General features: G+C 35.9%; 1 protein-coding gene across 2 annotated transcripts in view; it reads left to right on the top strand.

Annotated features, from left to right (window-relative positions):
* NAA50 (N-alpha-acetyltransferase 50, NatE catalytic subunit) overlaps nucleotides 1–18,172 on the top strand; it is a 30,399-nt gene extending 12,227 nt beyond the window's left edge. The window contains exons 2-5 of one of the 2 annotated variants that reach the window (XM_016200229.2): nucleotides 10,822–10,955; nucleotides 11,371–11,490; nucleotides 11,920–11,986; nucleotides 13,106–18,172. In XM_016200229.2, coding sequence (XP_016055715.1) covers nucleotides 10,822–10,955; nucleotides 11,371–11,490; nucleotides 11,920–11,986; nucleotides 13,106–13,283 — 499 coding nt within the window. In that variant the 3' untranslated portion in view covers nucleotides 13,284–18,172. Of the gene's footprint in view, nucleotides 1–10,818; nucleotides 10,956–11,370; nucleotides 11,491–11,919; nucleotides 11,987–13,105 lie in introns of both variants that reach the window. The other variant, XM_016200228.2, reaches the window with a different exon arrangement.
* Nucleotides 18,173–23,057: the final 4,885 nt, after the last annotated feature.

Genomic DNA, 23,057 nt, shown 5'->3' with positions numbered 1-23,057 from the left:
GAGCAAGTCCATCAGTGCCATTTTTCCAATAGCACGTGCCCACTTTGTGTCTCTGAGTCAAATTTTTTCATTGTTATATTTGTTATGCTTTATCAGTGATCTTTTATGTTACTATTGTAATTGTTTTCGGGTGCCCTGAACTACACCACTGTAAGATGGCGAATCTAATGTTATATGCTCTGACTGCTCCACTGACTTGCCAGCCCTGTCTCTCCCCTTCTTCTCCCGCTTCCCTATTTCTTGAGACACAATATTGAAAGTAGGCTAGTGAATAACCCTACAAGGTCCTGTAAGTGTTCAAGTGAAAGGAAGATTGCATGTCTCACTCTAAATCAAAAGCTAGAAATGATTAAGCTTAGTGAGGAAGGCATGTCAAAAGCCGAGATAGGACAAAAGTTAGGCCTCTTGCACCAAGCAATTAGCCAAGTTGTGAATGAATGCAAAGGAAAAGTTCTAGAAAGAAATTAAAAGTGCTATTCTACTGAACACAGGATAAGAAAGCGGAACAGCCTTATTGCTGATAAGGGAAAATTTTAGTGATCTGGATTAAAAGAAGAGCCACAACATTTCCTTAAGCCAAAGCCTAATCCAGAGCAAGGCACTAACTCTTTAATTGTATGAAGGCTGAGAGAGGTGAGGAAGTTGCAGAAGGAAAGTTTTAAGCTAGCAGAGGTTGGTTCATGCAGTTTAAGAAAAGAAACCTCCATAACATAAAAGTGCAAAGTGAAACAGCAAATTATCCAGAAGTTCTAGTTAAGATAATAAATGAAGGTGGCTACACTGTAAACAGATTTTCAATGTAGATGAAAAAGCCTTATATTGAAAGAAGATACCATACTTTCATAGCTAGAGAGAAGTCAATTCCTGACTTCAAAGGACAGGCTGACTCTTGTTAGATGACTTGCAGTTGATGCCAGTGCTCATCTGCTATTCTGAAAACCTTAGGGCCCTTAAGAATTTTGCTAAATCTAGCCTGCCTATGCTCTATAAATGGAACAACAAAACCTGGATGACAGCACATCTGTTTGCAACATGCTTTACTGAATATTTTAAGCCCACTGTTGAGACCTACTGCTCAAAGATTTTTAAAATACTGTTCATGGACAATGCACCTGGTCACCCAAGAGCTCTGGTGGAGATGTACAACAAGATTAATGTTTTTATGCCTGCTAACACTATCCATTCTGCAGCCTGTTGATCAAGGAGTAATTTGGACATTTGAGTCTTACTATTTAAGAAATACATTTCGTAAGGCTATAGCTGCCATATAGTGATTTCTCTGATAAATCTGGGCAAAGTAAATTGAAAACCTTCTGGAAAGAATTCACCATTCTAGATGTCATTAAGAACATTTGTGATTCATGGGAATAGGTCCAAAAAAATCAACATTAACAGGAGTTTGGGGGAAGTTGATTCCAACCCTCATGGGTGACTTTGAGGGACTCAAAGACTTTTCAGTAGAGGAAGTAACTGCAGATGTGATGGAAATAGCAAGAGAACTTTGCTTATGGTTAAGCAAAGAAAGTGGTTTCTTGAGATGGAATCTATTTCTGGTTAAAATGCTGTGAAGATTTTTGTTGAAAAACAACATAGGATTTAGATTATTACATAAACTCAGTTGAGAAAGCAGCTGAAGAGTTTGAGAGAATTGACTCCAATTTTGAAAGAAGTACTACTATGTGTAAAATCCTATTGTACAGCATTGCATGCTACAAAGTAATAGTGAAAGGAAAAGTCATTCAATGCAGCAAACTTCATTGTCTCGAGAAATTGCCACAGCAACCCCGACCTTCAGCAACCACCATCCTGATCATTCAGCCACCATTAACATCAAGGCAAGACCCTCCACCAGCAAAAATCATATGTCTCAGCTCTCTGAAGGCTCAGATGATAGTTTGCATTTTTAGTAGTACTTTTTAATTCGCATATGTACATTTTTTAAGACATAACGTTATTACACACTTACTAGACTACTTATAGTGGAAACTAATATGGGAACTGTACCTCCTCCTCTAAAAACAAAACAAAACACAGGAAAAACTTTAGGATGGTTTTAAATTTAGTTTTAGAATAGTTTTAGTTACAGTTTTAGATTTACATTTGTGAAGATGATACAGAGAGGTCCCAATTTTCCCTATTAGTAAGAGCTTACATTAGTATGGTATACTGTTAAGAAAATGAAAGGCCACAAGTTAGGAGAAAGTAGTTACAGATTATACATATAAAAGTTAAATTACATGTATCCAGAATATATAAAGAATTCTTACAACTCAGTAAGAAACAATCTAATTTTAAAATGGGAATTATTTTCTTATGAATTAATGTAAAAATTACAGGTTTGTTTACAGGCCTAGACCATGGACAAAAGATTTAAATAGCCATTTCACCAGATAAAATGTACAAATGGTGAATAACCATACACAAAAATACTTGGCATCATTAAATCATTAGAGAAATGCAAATCTAATGAGATTATGACTTCACACCAGTTTTTTAGCCATAAGCAAAAAGACATTAAAAAGTGTTGGAAAGGATGTGCGGAAACTGGATTCCTAATATGTTACACATGGAAATACACCACAATTTTTTATCTAGTCATCTGATCGGCATTTGGGCTGTTTCCAGATCTTAGCTATTGTAAATAATGCTGCTATGAACATAGGGATGCATATATTCTTTCTGATTGGTGTTTGGAGATTCTTAGGATATATTCCCAGAAGTAGAATCACTGGCTCAAAGGGCAATTCCATTTTTAATTTTTTGAGGAACGTCCATATTGTTTTCCACAATGCCTGCACCAGTCTGCGTTTGCATCAGCAGTGTATTGGGGTTCTGTTTTCTCCACATCTTCACCAGCACTTGTTTGTTGATTTATTGATGGTATACATTCGGCAGGTGTAAGGTGATACCTCATTGTAGTTTTTCTTTGCATCTCTGATGATTAGTGCTGTGGAGCATTTTTTCGTATGTCTCTTGGCCATCTGTATGTCCTCTATGGAGAAGTATCTACTCAGGTCCTTTGCCCATTTTTTTTTTTTTTTTAATATATTTTTATTGATTTCAGAGAGAGGAGGGAGAGGGAGATAGAAACATCAGTGATGAGAGAGTCATTGATCAGCTGCCTCCTGTTGGGGATTGAGTCCGCAACCTGGGCATGTGCCCTGACTGGGAATTGAACGGCGATCTCCTAGATCATAGGTTGATGCTCAACTGCTGACCCACACCGGCTGGACCTTTGCCCATTTTTAGCTGGATTTTTTGTCTTCCTGTGTTGAGTTGTATTACTTCTGTAAATTTTTTTGGAAATTAACTCCTTATCAGATGTATCATTGGCAAATAAGCTCTCCCATACAGTGGGCTCCCTTTTAACTTTGTTGGTGGTTTATTTTGCAGTGTAGAAGATTTTTGGTTTGATGTAGTCCCATTTGTTTATTTTTCCTTTGTTTCTCTTGCCCTAGGAGATGTATCTGCAAAAATACCATTATGTGAGATTTCTGGGATTTTACTGCCTATGTTTTATTCTAGAATTTTTGTGGGTTTGCATCTTACCTTTAAGCCTTTTATCCATTTTGAGTTTATTCTTGTATATGGTGTAAGTTGGTGGTCTACTTTCTTTGGGGGGGCATGTACCTGTCCAATTTGCCCAACACCATTTATTGAAGAGAGTGTCTTTATTCCATTGTATGCTGTTACTTTCTTTGTCAAATAATTATTTGACTATAATGGTGTGGGTTGATTTCTGAGGTCTCCGTGTTGGTCTATATGCCTGTTCTTGTGCCACTTTCAGGCTGTTTTGATGACAATGGCTTTGTAGTATAGTTTGCTGTTTAGTATTGTGGTCCCTCCAACTTTGTTCTTCTTAAGATTTCTGAGGCTATTCGAGGTCTTCTTTGGTTCTGTATAAATTTTTGGAATAGTTGTTTTAGATCTGTGAAGTATGCCATTGGTATTTTAATAGGGAATGCATTACATTTATAGATTGCTTTGGTTAGTATGAACATTTTAATGATGTCAATCCTTCCAATCCATGAACATGGTATATACTTCCTGTTTATATTTTCCTCTGTTTCCTTTTTCAGTGTCCTATAGTTTTCTGAGTACAGATCTCACTTTCTTGGTTAAGTTTATTCCTAGGCGTCTTATTTTTGTTGTTGCAGTGGTAAATGGGACTATTTTTTTAATTTCTCTTTCTGAGAGTTCATTATTGGTGTATAAAAGTGCCATCGATTTCTGGATACTAATTATGTGTCCTGCTATTTTGCCAAATTCATTGATTAAATCTAGCAGTTTTTTGGTAGAGTCTTTAGGGGTTTTTTTATGTACAGTGTCATGTCATCTGCAAATAATGGCACTTTTTCTTCCTTCTTTCCAATTTGGATACACTAACTGAAAGAATAATTTACAGGGAATCATCAGTAGAGTAGATGAAGCCAAGAATCAGTACAGCAATTTGGAATATAAGGATGCAAAAACCACCCAATTAAAACTGCAAAAAAAAAAAAAAATGGAACCAAAAAAATGAAGATTGTGTATGGAGCCTTTGGGACACCTTCAGGTATACCAGCATTCTTGTCCTAGGGATGCCAGGAGAAGAGAGAGAGCACAAAATTTGAAAACTATTTTAAAAAATAATGACAGAAAACTTCCCTAACCTGTTGAAGGAAATAGATGTACAAGTTCAGGAAGCACAGAGAATCTCAAAGAAGATGAACCCAGACCAGCCGGCGTGGCTTAGTGGTTGAGCATTGACCTATTATCCAGGAGATTGAGGTTCTATTCCCGGTCAGGGCACATACCTGGGTTGTGGGCTCCAGTCCCAGTGGGGGGCATGCAGGAGGCAGCCGATCAATGACTCTCATCATTGGTGTCTCTATCTCTCCCTTCCTCTCTCTGAAATCAATAAGAACTTATTTAAAAAAAAAAAAAAAAAAAGATGAACCCATAGAGACCCACACCAAGACACAGCATAATTAAACTGCAAAAGGTTACAGCAAAGAGAGAACCTTAAAAGCAGCAAGAAAAAAGCAGTTAGTTACCTACAAGGGAGCTCCCATTAGACCGTCAGCTGATTTTCTCAACAGAAGCTTTGTAGGCCAGAAGGGATTGACAAGAAATACTGAAAATGATGAATAGCAGGGACCTATAACCAAGATTACCCAGCAAAGCTATCATTTAGACTGGAAGGACAAAAAAAGCTAAAGGATTTCATCACCACCAAACCTGTATTACATGAAAAATGAAAGGGTCTTCTTTAAGAAGAAAAAAATCTGAACAGTAAAATGGCAATAACTATATATCTGTCAACAATTTAATCTAAAAAAACAAAAGGAATAAGTACCAAAACAGACTCATAGATACAGAGAACGTTTTGATGTTGCCAGATGGGAGGGGAGTTGGGGTGTGTGTGAAAAGGTAAAGGGATTAAAATGTACAAATTGGTAGTAATAGGGATGTAAAGTACATCATAGGGAATATAGTCAGTAATAATTTAATAACTATATATGGTGTCAGATGGGTGTGAGATCAGGATGGTCATTTAGTAAGTTATAAGGACTAATACAGCAAAAAGTTATAAAATGATAAAAGTATCAACTTATAACAATTCTAATATTTATGCTTTTAATAACTTGAAAATACATGAAGCAAACACTGTCAGAACTAAAGAGCAAAAAGAAACACTTCTAAACTTTCTTTGAGGTAAACATAACCCTGATTGATAAGAAAGCCTATCAAGACTATTATAAGGATAGAAAAACAGGTGTGTCAGAGTATCCTTTCCTGAGTTATCATTTGAACAAAAAGACTTGAGGTTAAGGGAGTAACCTACAGCCAAGGATGCAGAGGCCTGGTAGGGAAAGCTGCAGGTCAGACATATTTCGGGGAAAGGTCAAATCTAGTTTTGCATATATTTTATGTAAGGTGTCTACTAGAGATGCTTTGGAGCTTAGGAGTTTTCTTCTAGGCTAGGGACAGAAATATTAAAATTGGCAGCATTAAAGCCATAACGCTATGAGATTGAGATCAAGATAAGTATAAATAGAAAAGACAACCAAGTACTATCTCCCCCTCCCCCAAGTACTAGCTTACAAAATTACAAAAGTATTAGCTTACAGGATTACAAAAGTATTCCATGTGCAAGGCCCTCATAAATTGGTTCTCCTTCTTCTCCAACCCATATCCACATTTATACAAAGCACACTTTGTCTTACCGTATTACATTGCTATAGTTCTGGGAATTCATTGCTATTTTGTTCATGTTCTACCCTCTCCTTAGAATGCATTTCTTGCCCTCCCACTAAACAAATTCCTAGGCATCCTTCATAACCTTTCCCAGGATCAATTCTATTTAATATTATTTTCGTACTTTGTGAGCATATGCTATTACTAGCACATGTTTGTATATACCTGTATTTCCTACTAAGTTTAAATTCCTTTGCATTCTAGGTATTAGCACATAGGTGTTTGTATATTGAAATAATTGCTTTATGCTTTGAATGAGCAACTTTGATGTTCGTGAGAACTCTAAAAAATTTTAGATCCACAAGTAGAATACTTTAAAACTCTATTCTTCAGTTTTGTAATGGAGATAGAGTTTTTTAACTTTTAATTTAGAAGTTCTTTTAACTTCTAAAAGCTTTTTGATTGTTTACAGTCAAGTGATTTCTACGTAGCCCTCTTATGTTTATGCCTTTGATACTACATGTACTTTGCTAAATCATGTTTAAAAGTTGATGATATTACTCTGATATATTTAGAATATCCACTTCTTAAAATAATTCAGAGCTAAGTGATCAGGATTCCAAAAGTATTCCATTTCAGTCAGACATGTAATGTTCACCGAGAGTTAAACTATTTGAAGGTCAATTTTGCTGGTAGTTACATTTAATAGCCACTTTAAAATTCTGTTTATAGCATATCCTGACAATCTATTAATAATCGAACTTGCTTAATTCCTTTCTTAAATAGCGATCAAACAATTTTATAGTATCCCAATTCTGGAATTTAAAATGTGTAGGTGTCTGTCTGTTTGTCCATAGAAAAATATTGAAAGATTCTGTATATCAAAGTTATTTCTGGGTGTAGTCTTAAAGGATATTTTCACTTCCTAAGTCATTTCTATGGTGATGGACTAGGTTTTTTTTCTGTTTTTGTTTTTTAATCAAGACATGTATATTTTAAAATTTTGCAAGGAAAGACTAACTTGCCTATTTCCTAATGATTCAGTATTGTGTTCTATAGTTAGACTTGATCTGTCTACCCTAATGTAAACTTTTTTTAGTAGTTAATTTCTAATAGATTCAGTCTAGCACCCTGCACTATAATCACCTTTTCCTTCTGTGTGAAGGTAAGAAATACCTGGTTTTTATCATTTTAAAAATTTTAAATATACTTGAATCCTGATAATTACCTAGAAATTATTCTTAAAATTTTTTAAATTCAAGTTCACTCACTTATAATTTAGAAGCTTGACTTCTGAGTTTTTAAGTTTTTCTTTGTTGTTGTTTAGTATTAGACTTCATAATATAATTTTTCAATCACTCTTGTGTTGTTGATCCTCACCTGAGGATATTTTTTCATTGATTTTTAGAGAAAGTGGAAGGGAAGGAGGGGTGGGAAAAGAGAGAGAAAGAAAAACATCAATGTGAGAGAGAGAGACATTGATTGGTTGCCTCCCCCACATGGCCCAGTCAGTATTGAGCATGCAACCCAGGTACATGGATTGACACTCTAAGCACTGAACCACACCGGCCAGGGCTCAGTCACTTTTAAAATACAGAGACTAACTTTTTTTTTTTTAATCCTCACCCAAGGATATGTTTTTATTGATTTTTAGAGAGAGAGGGAGGGAGGGAAATATTGATCGGTTACCTCCTGTACGCACACTGACTGAGGATTGAACCTGCCACCTATTGATGTATGGGACAATGCTCCAACCAATTGAGCCACTGGCCAGGGCCAGAGACCAAATTTTTTTTAAGTGCAATGGAGTGATTTTTAGGTAATTTGCTCTAAATATAATTAATAAAACTATATTATAAAAAAGAAATTAGTGCACCCAGTTTGTGGTGCTATACTAAGTTAAAGAGTAGCATTATGTTGCATGGTATCACTTACATATGGAATCTTAAGAAAAATCTCAGAAATAATAGAAAAGTGGTTGCCAGGGTGGGGAAATAGGGAGAGATTGGTAAAAGGGCACAAACTTTCAACTTCAAAATGAATACGGTCTGAGGCTCTAAGGTAGAAAACACTGTATTATATAACTGAAATTTGCTAAGAGAGGAGAACTTAAATGTTCCCACACACCAAGAACGGTAATTACATGAGGTGATGGGTGTGTTAATTAAATGGGAGGAATTCTTTAAAAAAATAATAGATATTTATGTAAGATGGGATCCTGTATTTTAAGGGATCCTGTATTTTATAGCTTAACAATCAGTATCTGCCAATAGAAAACCTATGAGTGATAAATGGTGGGTATGTGATGAGCCCACTAAATTTTAATCATGAAAAGGTTTTGGATAAAATGTTCAGATTTTAAGAAGACATACAAAATGTTCAAGGGTAGTTGGTCACAATTAAATAATAAAAAACAGTAGCATAAAAATGAAATAATTGAGGCAGGAAGGCTAAAGTTCCAAATGAACATAACTGTCTGTAATGGGGTGGGGGGTGTTTTTTAAGAGCTGTGATACATTCTGTTGTTTTCCAGTACCTAAATTTTAACATTTCAGAGGATACCGTTTTAAAAATTACCTACAATTTTGACCACATTCTTTAGAATATGCTTTTAATTTTTTTAATTTATTGATTGATATTAGGAAGAGAGAGAAATATCTATTTTTTCTACTTGTCTATGTATTCATTAGTTGCTGCTTGTATGTGCCTGGAGATCGAACCTGAAACCTTGGCTTGTCAGGATGATGCTCTAACCTATTGAGCTACCTAGCCAGGGCCTTTTGGAATATGCTTTTAAACGATTTTTGTATGTAATAACAGAAGTTGAATCATAATTTTTATATATATATGTAGTTGGAATATGCTTTCCGCCCCACAAAACAATATATCAACACTGCTTTTCTGTGCTAATATATATAAATATATCATGCTTTATTTAATTAGTTCCTTCTTGGTGGACACTCGGACTTTTTTCTCTTTTTTGCAGTTATAAAAGTATGTTGATTAACATTCTTGTTTAGCCATTTCTTTAACAGTTTTAAAAACCGATGTGCCTAGGCTCTGGCCAGGTAGCTCAGTTGGTTAGAATGTCGTCCTGATACGCCAGGGTTGCAGGTTCCATCCCTGGTCAGGGCACATACAAGAATCAACCAATGAATGTATAAATCAGTGCAACAACAAATCAGTATTCTCTCTCTCCCTCTCATCAATGAATAAAAATTAAAAAAAAACACACACCTGTGTTCCTATATTGCAAATGACTAATTAGGGTGTATTGTTCGTATTTCCTGCTGTTAACCAATGCCATTGTGATCTGGAACTAGCACTGAAAGAGTAGGACTTACTCTTTGTAGCTGTTTTGTTGGCATCAGATTGTTTCATTTTTGAACTCATTTTTATTTGATGTTTTCTTTTAATGTTTTTATCACCTGCTATACCCCATTGTTAAGATTTTTAAGAAGACAGTGTATAGTCCTAGCCAGTTTGGCTCAGTGGCAGAGCATGGGCCTGAGGACCGAAGGGTCTCTGGTTCAGTTCCAGCCAAGGGCATGTACCTCAGTTATAGGCTCAGTCCCCAGCTCCGATGAGGGTGCATGCAGGAGGCAGCCTGTGTGTGTCTCTCACATCAGTGTTCCTCTCTCCCTCCCCTTCCACTCTCTCTGAAAAGCAATGGAAAAAATATCTTCCAGTGAGGATTGAAAAAAAGGCAATGTATATAAGCAGCTCAACTAATGATAGTGCTATAGTGATAGTAGGCAGAAAAGATTATGTAGATGCTATTCAGATTTGTCATATTTAATCAGCCTTTATGGTAGTAAAATTGATGAGCTATTAAAAAATTTTTTTTGTTGACAGCTCTGTTGGCAAAATAGCTTTGTTACTATGAATCTGAAACTTTTTAGCTTTAATCCCTTTTCCCATGGAACAGTAGTTTTAATTACATACAGTTTCTTAGCAGGTAGTTTTCAAACTGAGGTATTTTGTTTATTTCAAAATGCGGGTTCTCTTGTTCCATTTCCAGAGATTCTGCTTCTGAAGGTGTGGGGTGGGGTCCAGGAATCTAGGTTTTGAATACCACCCCATGTGACTCTGTAGGTGGCTCCTGGCTCAATGAATAGAATTTGCATAATTTTGCATATTTGGATTATATTCTTAGAATAAATCTCTAGAGTAGAATTACTTGGACAAAGGAAATGCACTTTTTAGGCTTTTTGATACATGGTTCTAGATTGTCTTCTAAAGATACATCCATTGACATTCCCACCAGCAGAGTGTAAGGATCCCATTTGCTACCGCCTTACAAGTATAAGTATCATCATTTGTTTTGATCAATAAGAGATGTTTTTAAATTTTTTGAACTGTAGATGACAAGGAAAATGTTGGCATTTATATAGCATGTATTATTCTGGACTTCTTAGTAATTGTTTACTGTATTTATCTCTAAATGTATACAAGTCTGGGTGTAATGACTGGCAAAATCTGCTTATGAATAGATAGTAATCTTCATAAGGATATGAAGTTACTGTGGAAAGATAGGATTTTTTAATCATGTAAAAAAGATTTGGTACTCTTTCAATATGTTCATTTTAACAAATGCAGCTAATTATATTTTATTGAGTACATTTTGGTTTGTTCCAGTAGCCGGATCGAGCTGGGAGATGTAACACCACACAATATTAAGCAGCTGAAGAGATTAAACCAGGTCATCTTTCCTGTCAGCTACAATGACAAGTTCTACAAGGATGTGCTGGAGGTTGGCGAGCTAGCAAAACTTGGTATAATATGTTGTTTTTCTTCATTTGTTCATGTTCTTGACCCCTAGTTTTTAATAGTAGAACAGAAAGAGTTAACCAGTTTAATCTCCTTATTTTACAAGTGAAGAAATGGGGACGATCCAGGTTCTGAGAAAAATCTCAGAGAAATTAAGACAAAATATTTGAAATTTAAAAGGAAATGCTGCAACTTTTATTTATTGTTATGCCTGTGTGTTTTCACATATTTAGCTTTAATCTAGATGAGAATTAAATTTCTAAGAAAGTGTAGGAGGTTTTTAAAGCTGTCAGAATTCAGAGTAGCTGATAAAATTTAATACTGAAAGCAAGTTTAATCATCATAGATGGTGTTGGAAAGATTTAATGAAATGTGTTATTCTGACTGTTGAATGTTACATCTTTATGTTTTCCATGGCAGCCTATTTCAATGACATTGCAGTCGGTGCCGTATGCTGTAGGGTGGATCATTCACAGAATCAGAAGAGACTTTACATCATGACACTAGGATGTCTGGCACCATACCGAAGGCTAGGAATAGGTAAAATTATTTGTGTGTTCTTTATTTCTTCAGAGACGCATAAACACATTGTTATTGTTCCTGACCCAGTAAGTCAAAGTGTTTCTTTTAGGAATACTGGAGAATGGTTACTGAATTATATGAGATAAGGTGAAAACTACTTATTTATTAGCATAATTCAATTGGAAGTCCTATATAGATTTGTTATCCATGTCCCTTTTGCTTTTTCTGTTTTCCTTCTACCTGGAATGTTTTGTATATAAAGGTTGCTTTTCTGCTAGCATTTTTACACATGAATAGTATAGAGAGAGAACAAATATTTGGAAAATCAGGAGTTCTAGTATTTGCTTCAAATTCTGTAAGGACTCATTAAGTGTTAGGATGGTCATTAGATGTGTAATTTAAAGGTTGATCTTTATGAGATTACTAATTTGTTTGTCTTATTAATAGGAACTAAAATGTTAAATCATGTCTTAAACATCTGTGAAAAAGATGGCACTTTTGACAACATCTATCTGTAAGTAAAATTGTATTTAATACAGTTATCTAAAGAGTTTAGTAAATTGGCAATAGAAATCTTTATAGAAACTTTAAAATCTGATCACTTATTTCATTGTCTTTTTTAAAAATATATATTTCTATTGATTTCACAGATAGTAGGAAGAGAGAGGGAGAGCGAGGTAGAAACATCAATGATGAGAGAGTCATTGATTGGCTGCTTCCTCTAGGCCCTGTCCTGGGGATTGAGCCCACAATCCAGGCATGTGCCCTGACTGGGAATCGAACTGTGACCTCCTGGTTCATACGTCCACACTCAACCACTGAGCCATGCCAACTGGGCTCATTGTCTTTTGGAAACACCATGGTCGAGGGTGGTTATTAATAGTACTTTTCTTTGCCCTCAGTTTGCACTCTGCGTTTTGTTCAAGTGTCTTCCTTATGTGCTCATTAGTAGTAGTGTTTAATTATCAAAATCAGAGAGTACCTGGCAGGTATTATACTTGGATCATAAGACACCTCGGATTAAGAGCCAAGGATAGGTCGTAACAATGGATTGTTTATGATATAGATTTTATTCTCATTTTTACTTTGACAGTGGGAGAGATTAAGTTATATAATGCTATTTGAGGAGTAATTAAGAAAGCTCAAATAATTTATTTTCAAAATATAGCATGTTTTTATATCAATCACAAAGAGGATATATTCAGGCATTTGAGACTCTGGTTTTTAAATTTTTTTTTCCTGCATGTGTTAATATGGTCTTTGAATCATGCCTATGATTACTTACCCATTATTAATTACAGGAATCTTTTCTCTCCTTGCAATAGAAAATGTTATGATAGCTAGCCCTTTGTTGATTTTAAGAATAAACACTATTCCTTGTGTTGCCTAATCTTAGCCAACTGCCTTGTAAATGTAAAAGTTAGGTTAAAAGTGTAAATCTGTCATCAGAAGGTATTCTGAAATGAATACTTAATCTTTGTTTATTACTAATAATTGTAAAGAAAATCTTTAACAGATGTCTGCAGTATTCCACCTTCAACCAATTTGAAGCTATCTGTGGGAACACGTAAAAGCTAATGAGATCTTAATTTTTTTATTTTTTTTTTCCCTGATACCCTGTTTTATATCTCAGGCATGTCCAGATCAGCAATGAGTCAGCAATTGACTTCTACAGGAAGTTTGGCTTTGAGATAATTGAGACCAAGAAGAACTACTACAAGAGAATAGAGCCCGCAGATGCTCATGTGCTGCAGAAAAACCTCAAAGTCCCTTCTGGCCAGAATGCAGATGTGCAAAAGACAGACAACTGAACAAATTACACATGAACTTTCTTGCACTTGCTTGTCGCCAAATAAAAGAAAGGCCCATTGATTTTTTTCCCCCTTTTCTTTTAAGACTTTTCCCACTCCTTGTTCTTGTTTTTCCTCCTTTCTTTCCTTCCCTTTCCTCTAAAAGTTTTAATACTTTCAAAATTAATCATGTTTGGGTTGTTTTTGTTTTCTTATTTTGTGAGGTGAGGTGATTGTAGTAAGGAGAGGTATAGATCTGTTTATTTCACAGTTACGATATATGGTCCCGAAAATTTGGATGTCAGTTTCAATTTAGTTTTAGCTTTTTTTATGTCCTGCTTTCACATTGAAGGGCAGAGCCTACAAAATATTATATATTTCAAAAGACAAAGAAGCAGCAGCAATATCTTGTTCTCTAAATAGACAAGTTTAGTGTGTTTGTGGTACTTTGGGTTTTTCAAGACTGTTTGTGGGATACTAATCCCTAGACATTGCCTTCAACTCCACCTTTATACTTCTAAGTACTATCTCAGGAGTTGGACCATTGTTATCCTTGTAAAAAATACTAAGCTTATTTTGTTATTTTAAGCAATTGTTTCTTCCTTCCTCATTGGTGGCTGAGGGTGGGTGGGATAGTTTGGGTAGGTAGTGTTAGACTTGGGTCTCAATATTTGAGTTAAACTGCTTTTTAATAATGAGTTGGTTGGTTGTTAGCAGGTATATTTTTCCTGCTGTTGATTGTTATTAGTGGCATTAACTTTTAGAGTGTGAGCTGGTGAGATTGATTTTTTTAAAATATCCCAGCTAGAGATATGGCCTTTAACACTGACCTAAAGAGGTTTGTTGTGATTTTTTTTTTTCCCCTCCCTTTTCTTTGGTAAACTCACAGTAGTTAGTCTAACCTTCAAAATGGAGTTGATGTCCTTATAGGTCAATACCCCTAAAGAATCCTGAAGCAGGTGTTGTCTCTTGGACATACTAAAACATACCTAAAAGTAAGTTTAGATGGACTTGTGGCACAATAAATGCATTGAATGTCAGCTAATGCAGGCTGTTAAAAGTGTGGCCACTGAGCATTTGATTATATAGGAAAGAATATCTAGACAGTATTTTTGAGAACGACGTAGCTGTGCTATTGCTTATCTGTTGGAGAACATCCCAGATTTGCTTACATTCTGTGCCTATGATACTGAGTTTAAGGATTTGGGGGAGGGAGAATTGTTAAACATTGCTTCTATTCTTGGAAAAGTAAAAGTCTAGAAGTGTCACTAATGCAAATGTCACTGTGACCTCCTCTACTGACAGGACTGGTTTATGCCAGATCATTTTCTGGTGTATAAGGAATGGTTTTGACGGGTTGATAACTTTTTGTAAGATAGGAGACATCTGAAATTTCTTGTTTTCCTCCATAGACCCATCTCCAATATTTAAATTTTTATGATTGCCAGTATTGGTGGCCCAACAAATGATCTCATTAGACTTTAAAACAGTGCACAGAGTTTGAAGATTCTGTCGTTTGACTTTCAAAGGAAGGTTGGTTCACAATATTTATCCTCTTATGTAAATTCTGCTATGAAAGTCTCATCTCTCCAAATATGTTACATGACAAAATTATTTTACACAATGTTTATGCACACTTTATAATCTTAAGTTCTTATTTGAGAATGTGAAAGTACAGAGTACAATAGACTTCAGCAGTCTTAACTGAGTGCCAAGAATAATACAGAAAAGGAAGATAGTTGATGGATGAGTTTATATATGGTTCTAATCTTAAGATAGTAAAAATGTAGAAAGACACCATGCTTGTTTCTTGAGTATCAGTTACTTCAGCAGTCGAAATCTAAGCTTAGAATAAAAGTTTAGCATTAAGCACCTTTACCTTCATGGATAAGCTTCTGCTTGCTCTTGCCAAGAGAAGAGTGCTTGAGTTACAGAAGGCATAATTAGTTTGAAGAATTCAGCCTTTTTGTAAACTTCCAGATATCAAAATAGATTTTGATATATAAATGAGTTTTCTGAGATGACACTGCCTCTATTTCTATAACCATTTCACCTGGACTATCTAATCAGTCCTATGAATGTATCCCTAAATGTGGTTATTGAAAACCGAATAGCTGCCTCATGACAAGTACATGTTATTTAAGGAGGAAAAAATATTAAATTTTGAATTGAGTGTGTAGGCTCCCTATCATTATAGTGTTTCTTTTCCACACTAGTCCGTGACTTTACCCTAAATTGTAAATGTTTGTAAAGGGTTAATTGTCCTACATCAGACTTGTGTTAAATAATTCCATCCACTTGCGGAGGAGGACACAGGAGAGGTGGAAGCTGGGCGCTAGTTCTTACGCTTATGAGTCAGTAAAAACAAAATAATGCCCCCTGTTGAGTCGGTTATTTTGAAATGTGATGAAAACTATTATTGAAGTAAAACAATTCTATTAACTGGACAGGTGGTTTTTACTGTGGGGCAAATAGGTAAAAATTATACTGTATGGCAGTTGCATTTGGGTTCTAAAGAAAAGAATCTGCAGAGAAATCTATGCAATATATAATTTGTCCAGATTAGTTTTTATATGGGGAAAGAAGTTCTGAAATATCCCCAAAGCAGTTTACTCATCAATTGAAAGTCCTCCAAAAACAGAACTATTGGGAAACCGTGGTATGTGGGATGGAAAAGAAAAGCTCCCTCAGTTTTTTGGAGGGAATAACTTTAAAAATACTTAAATGGCTAAGTTTACTTGGTGCAGTTAAGAATTAAACTTGTTGATTTTACATTGCTGTTACATCTGAAATAAACTTATGTGATGTTCTGGTAGTAATCTGTGACGTGTTATAAATGTCAACAAAAAATCTTTGTTTTAAATTCTGAGATCAGATATAAGTAGTTATTGTTCACTGTTGCCCAGTTTGATTTTCAAATACTTTTACATATCTTTAAGATCTTACTTAAAACTAATTAAAACAGCCAAAGTCTAATCAAGAGCCTCCTAATTCAGACCTTTTGGAACTTGCTAGAAACGTTACCCAGTATCTGCAGTTCAGTCTCAATGAGAGAAAAAGATGTAAGGAGTCTTTTTCTGCTGTTATGTTTTGAATGTAATTGTTAAAGACACCTCACACTTTAGGTGTAAGATCCCACCTTACACTGTGATCTCATTAGCGGTGTGTGTTCACTATAGGTAATGTATAATGTATTCAGTTTTGCTTTGTTTTGTTAGCTGTGAGAAAGGCGTGAGTTGGGAATTGCTTTTTAAGTATTTTTACTATCAAATATGGGTTTAAATTTTTCTCTTTAACAAAATTAACTCGGTATTTAATATCTTAGTCGAAAGTGTTAGAATTTTGCTTATTCCATTCAGGAAACTGGGTGATCTTTGCCTAATGTCTTAGTTATCACTGTGTAGCACACTACCCTGCAGTTTAGCAGTTTAAAACTTGTATTATCACCCACAATTTTTGAGTCAGGAATCCAGGAGCAGCTCAGCTGGGTGGTTCTGGCTTGAGGTCACAATGAAACTGTCAGCCAGGGTGGCATCATCTTGAAAGCTTGACAGGCTGGAGGAACCATTTCAAAGATGGCTCACACATTCACTTGGCTGTTGGAGGGATTTAGTTTCTTCCTATGCTGGTGTCTCCACAAGGCTGCCTGAGCGCCAAGTGGCATCTGGCTTTCCCCAGAGCAAGTGATCCAAGAAAGCAGGAGCCATACTATCTTTAGAAGTGATACACTAGTTAACTTTGCCGTATTCCACTGGTCACAGAGACCAACCATTGTATCAACTTGGTACGATGGAGAATACACAAGGATATTAATACTGGGAGGTGGAGATCAGTGGATGTGGCTCCATACTGTGCATGGAGAAAATGTTAGGCTTTGTTGACAACCAAGGCAGGATTGGAAAGATTCTGTGACCTTTTGGAGGAGTTAGTTTCCAACATGAGGGTTAGAAAGCACTGCACTTTGTTATTCAGAGTGTAAAAGAAGTAGGGAGTGGGTCTAAAAGTTTTGTTCTTAAGAGTTTTTTGCCTGGGTGGGGATATATAGTAATCTCTCTCCCAAATAGGTGCATTTCTAGTTGTGTGAACTGAATATTCCTGGGACATTGGGTACTGTAGTAAGTATGAGTGGTGACCCTAATAATTTTTCAGGGAATAAATCATGGCAGAGGGTCCCAAATTGGATTTCCCTTATAAGGCTGTACCACAGGAATTTAGTCCTAGTTGATGATACAACCAAATAACATTGCCATATGAAAAAGAGGACTTGAGTCAGATTTTTAAATGTAGATATAGTTATCTTGATAGAACATCAAGAAATGTGAAGTCACTTTCAACAATACAGATAAAAATATATCCAAAAAAAATGTGAAGTCAGAATAATCTATTACTGGGGCAGAAATTCTCAACCTTTCCAATTCTAAATTTAGAACACTTGATTTCTTAGGTAAAATTGTTTATCTAGAATCAAAGTCTGCTCCAGAAATAGTTGGGAGCATAAAGTTAATATAAAGCAATTACTACTTAGCCTACAATTTAAAGCTCTTGAATTATGGCTTGTTTTATAATTGTGATGAAAGCTTAAATCCAGCATTTGGGAAGGTATCCTATTGGGGAATATTTTGGAATTTTTGAACTTTGAATTAGATATTTCTGATATGCTGCATAGCTGAATTTCATCTGTTTTACTCTATTTACTGTCCTGGAAACACTCAAGACATCTGCATTTATAAAGGACCTAAGTAGTATAAATTAAATCCACATGTTAAATGGCTGCAGCTTCAACAGAATATCTGACTATAAGGTTTTTCTTTGTTTCCTTGACCAAACTTCTGGAACTAATCTTAGTTCATCTTTTAGAAGTTGTATTGGCAATATCAAAAGTTCTCTATAAAGATTTGAACAATCTTAAATTCTGTTTGTCACTAGCAATCTCTTACACCAGTGATTTTCAACCGGAGTGCCGTGGTACAGTTGTGTGCCACAAGAATTTTTAAAATATGCAAGACCTGACCAGTCAGGGACAGTGACCTCTTTTCCCTTAGAATGTCAAATTAAAAATGACAACAGCAACACAATAGACGTCCCACGTGACTGAATCAAAATAAACATTTATGTTTATTTTTTTAATCCTCACCCAAGGATATTTTTTCCATTGCCTTTCAGAGTGGAAGAGAGAGAAACATCAATGTGAGAGAGACATTGCCTCCCTCACGCGCCCCAACTGGGGCCTGGGGATGGACCCTGCAACCAAGGTACATGCCCTTGTCTGGAATCGCACCCAGAACCCTTCAGTCCTTGGGCTGATGCGTTTACCACTGGTTTGAGCACCTACTGTTCATGAGCTCTAAGGATATGTCATCTAGGCAAATGTGAAACGTGGCCTTGTTTTTAAATGTGTTTTTTTTTATTTTTAGGGGGGGAGAGAGACATCAATGTGAGAATGAAACATCCATCAGCTGCCTCCTACAGGCCCTCTACTGGGGATCAAGCCTGAAATCCAGGCATGTGCCCTGACGGAACTGGCAACCTTTTGGTACACGGGACAACGCCCAACCAACTGAGCCACACCAAGCCAGGGCAATCATGACCTCTAAAGGGAAGTAAAATTCTAATTTACATAGAATGAATTCATGTCTAAGTAGAAGCCTGCTGCTTTACTAAAATAACAGCCAGAGCCTCCAAGAAACTTTAAAAATATTTTTGTGGCCTGGCCAGCGTGGCTCGGTGGTTGAGCATCAACTTATGATCCAGGAGGTTGCGGTTTGGTTCCAGGACAGAGCACATGTCCAGGTTGTGGCTCCATCCCCAGTAGGGGGTGTACAGGAAGCAGCTGATCAATGACTCATCATTGATGTTTCTCTCTCTCTCCCTCTCCCCTCCCTCTCTGAAACCAATAAAAATATATTTAAGAAATTTATTTTTTAGAGAGGAAGGGAAAGGGAGACACTGATGCAAGAGCACAAGATGGATCGGCTGCCTCCTGCATGCCCCCTACTAAGGATCAAGCCTGCAGCCTGGGCATGTGCCCTGCCGGAATCAGCCAGCATCCTTTCAGTGCAGAGAATGACAACCACCAGCTGAGCCACACCGGCCAGGGCGAGCCTCCAGGAATTTGGACTTTACTTTGGAAGGGACTTGGTGGAGAAGAATATTCTCTACACTGACTGGCTTTCTCTTAACTGGCATTTTAGCTGAAGATCATACTATCAGCCAAATTAGGAGTGACTTTCCATACAATTTGACCTTTTGCATCAGAATCCAAAGAGTATGCCTGTCTACCTCCCTAGATCTTTTCTTTCATCATTTAGTTTCTGATCTCTGACACATACTTCTTCCCCAGGTGACTGATGCTAGAAATGACCACCTGTTAGGTACTTGATTCAGTTCATTTATTTTACATAAAAGGAAATCTGTATGACCTTTGCTTACACTTATCTGTGCAGTCTTCCTCATACTTTGTCTTAATTACTTGGTTGTGGTTAAAACACTGTTAACTCCTGAAATTGTAACTAACACATTACCCCATACTAACTTCTCCTCCTCTTATCACACCCTCTCCCTACATAAAATTGTCTAGGGTCTCTTAACTTCAAACCGAAATTCACCTAATACTAAGTAACCTGGAACGGATTTAGAGTGTGATTCCTGCTTAATTGTCAGTCCTTAAAGTTAAAAAAAGAAGTGTTCCTTGTAACCTGTAGGTACACTGCCTTATATGAGATTTGGTCAAGGAGTATGCCCACGATGGGACTGGCACTAACAATACAGCAGTGAAAAAAATGGGCATGGTCTCCCCCTGATGATCCTTAACAGCCTGGTAGGAAACATTACTTCAGTTGCCATGAGGTACCATGTTGGAATGGGAGGCATAATAAATTTTACAGAATTTTGGAGAAAACATTTAAATCAATTTTAACTTTGGTTATGAATACAAAGTGAATAATTACTGTTAATATTGTGTTTCTAAAAATATTTTATTGATTTTAGAGAGAGGAAGGGAAAGGAAGAGAAACAGTGCGAGAGAAACATCAATCGGTTGCCCCCCCCCCCCCCCCAACCAGGGATCAAACCCACAACTCAGGCATGTGCCCTGACTGGGAATGAAAACAGTGGCCTCTCTTCGGTGCACAGGATGACACTCAACCAACTGAGCCACTCTAGCCAGGACAATATTGTTCTTTTTATACCTAATTGTGAAAATATGGGAGAGAATTACTAATAAGACCTTAAAATTGAAAAACCCAAGATACATCAGCAGTATTTCGATACAGAACCAAATAAGTTTCATAAAAGCTAGATACAAGTTATCAGGAACATTATGTCAGCACTCACCAGCTGGAAAATGGAAAACTAACCCATTCACACATTCTAAAGGAGGGAGTAATTTATTGAAAGAATGAGTATGCAAAGTAGCAAGTTCTTTCGGAACTTGGTGAATTAACAGAGCTAGTGATATACCACATTCATGAATGTAAAGAATATTAAATTTCTATAAAAATGTCTACAAAACTGAAATTTGACAATTCAAACATACATCCTCCAGGAAAGTTGTAAAAATCAAAAAGTTTTTAAAAGGTCTGATTTAACAAAATTAAAAATATATCTTAAAAGGGACTTCAAAAATTTTGCATTAAGAACTTAAAGCTACTCTTAAAGAGCTCATATCTAAGGGAAACAATGAAGTCTTTTGATAATTAAAGGAAAAAAATCACAAAAAAACAATGATGGGGAAAACTCTAATAAGTAGGCAATTTATAAAACTGGCTTTATTTTTGCCTAATGAGAATTTGAAAATATAAATTGAATTTTTCAATTGAAAAATTGAAAGTTTACCCCCTGTGTCAGGTACTGTGGTAGATGCTCTATACAAGTTATTTAATTCCCACAACAATCTCGTGGTAGGAACTTTGATTAGTTCTATTTTAGTTTCAGAAACAGGCTTAAAGAATGTTTCTCAAGGTCACAACTACTTAAAAGGCAGAGTTGGGACTGGTATACATGTTCTGTGACTCCAGTGCCCAAACTATAACCACTAACTACTTTGGTTTGGAAAAACAAATCCTACTAATATAATCCAAGTTGGGGAAGCCACTTATACTGTTCATAATAAATAACTGGAAGCAACCAAATGCAGAATAATGAGGGGGAGCTTAAAATACAGTGTCAATATTACCCAACTTTATTATTGTTGACAGTATTACAGATGTCTCCCATTTTCTCCCTTTTTGCCCCCCTCCCAATCCCCTCACACCAGACCTTCCCCAGCTTTCAAAAATAAACAATATAGCCCAGCCGGTTGTGGCTTAGCAGTTGAGCATAGACCTAGGATCCAGGAGATCGAGGTTCAATTCCTGGTCAGGACACATGCCGGTGTTTCAAGCTCGGTCCCTAGCAGGGGGCGTGCAGGAGGCAACTGATCAGTGACGACTCTCATCATTGATGTTCCTCCCTCTCTCTCCCCTCTCTCTGAAATCAATAAAGATATATTTTTTAAATTAAATTAAAAATAAACTAAAGTGAAAGAGGCAAGATACAAAATTGTATATAGTATATAGTAAAGGATAGATGGGACAAATAAAACACAAACAGCAAGATAGAACCTTGTCTACCATACTGATCATAAAGTTGATAGTCTAAACACACCAATTAAAAGGCAGAGGTTTTTCATACTGGATATTTTAAAGCATGCTACCTCTAAGAAACCCACCTTATGTGTAAGTGAATCAGTAGTTAAAAGAAGAAGAGTGGAAAAGAAATGCATCAAAGGAAAGCTTAATAGTCAATTCACCAAGAGAACAATCTTAAATGTATATGAATCTAATAACAGCTTCAAAATACATAAAGTGAAAACTGACAGGAGAAACAGACAATTCCACAATTGGGTGTTTTAAATTATTGGTAAATGGTAAGTAGGTAGAAAATAAGTAAGGGTATAGAAGATACAACATTTTTTTGGCCTAATAAACATGTAGAACATATCACCCACCAACATAAGACATTCTTTTCAAGTGTGTGAAGATTATTCTCCAGAGTAAACCATATCTTGGGCCGTAAATAAGTCACAATAATGTTTAAGAGAACTGATACCATGCAAATCATGTTTTTCAATCACACCAGAGCTAAATAAATTAAAACTATATAGAAAATCCCCCAAATATTTGGAAATTTAAAAACATGCTTCTAAATAACACATGTCTAAGAAGAAATCACAAGAGAAATTAGAAAAAATTGTTCTTAATTGTTTCTTAATTAGGAAAAGAACAATGTATCAGCTGTTTCTTAATTAGGAAAAGAACAATGTATCAGCTGTGGAATTAAACTGAAGTGCTTAAAGTATAGTTTATAGCATTAAATGGACACATGAGAAAAATTTTTGAATCAAGTATCTAACCTTAAGAAATTACAGAAGAGTCCATTAAACCTAAAGGAAGCTTAAAAGAAGGAAATAATAGAGCAAAATCCATAAAGTTGAAAACAATAAAAAAATCAACCAAAAGCTACTTTTGGGAAAGAATAAAATCGATAAAGCTCTCAGACCAAAAAACACATACCCCCATAAAACCACATAAACACAACAAAAAATACAAATTACCAATATCACTAATGAAAGGTGACATCACTACAGAACTTAGAATAAAATGATAATAAGGGAGTATTGCAAAAAACTTTATTCAATATTTCAACAACAGATGACATGGACACATTTTTGAAAGACAAGTCACTCAAGTTACTCAAGAAGAAATAGTCTGGCAGTTCTGCAAAAGGTTAAACCCAGTCACCTCAGACTCAGTAATT

The sequence above is a fragment of the Miniopterus natalensis genome, chromosome 6 (genome assembly GCF_054644295.1).
Source record: "Miniopterus natalensis isolate mMinNat1 chromosome 6, mMinNat1.hap1, whole genome shotgun sequence".
Lineage (NCBI taxonomy): Eukaryota > Metazoa > Chordata > Mammalia > Chiroptera > Miniopteridae > Miniopterus > Miniopterus natalensis.
This window is presented reverse-complemented; position numbering and strand designations above follow the sequence as displayed.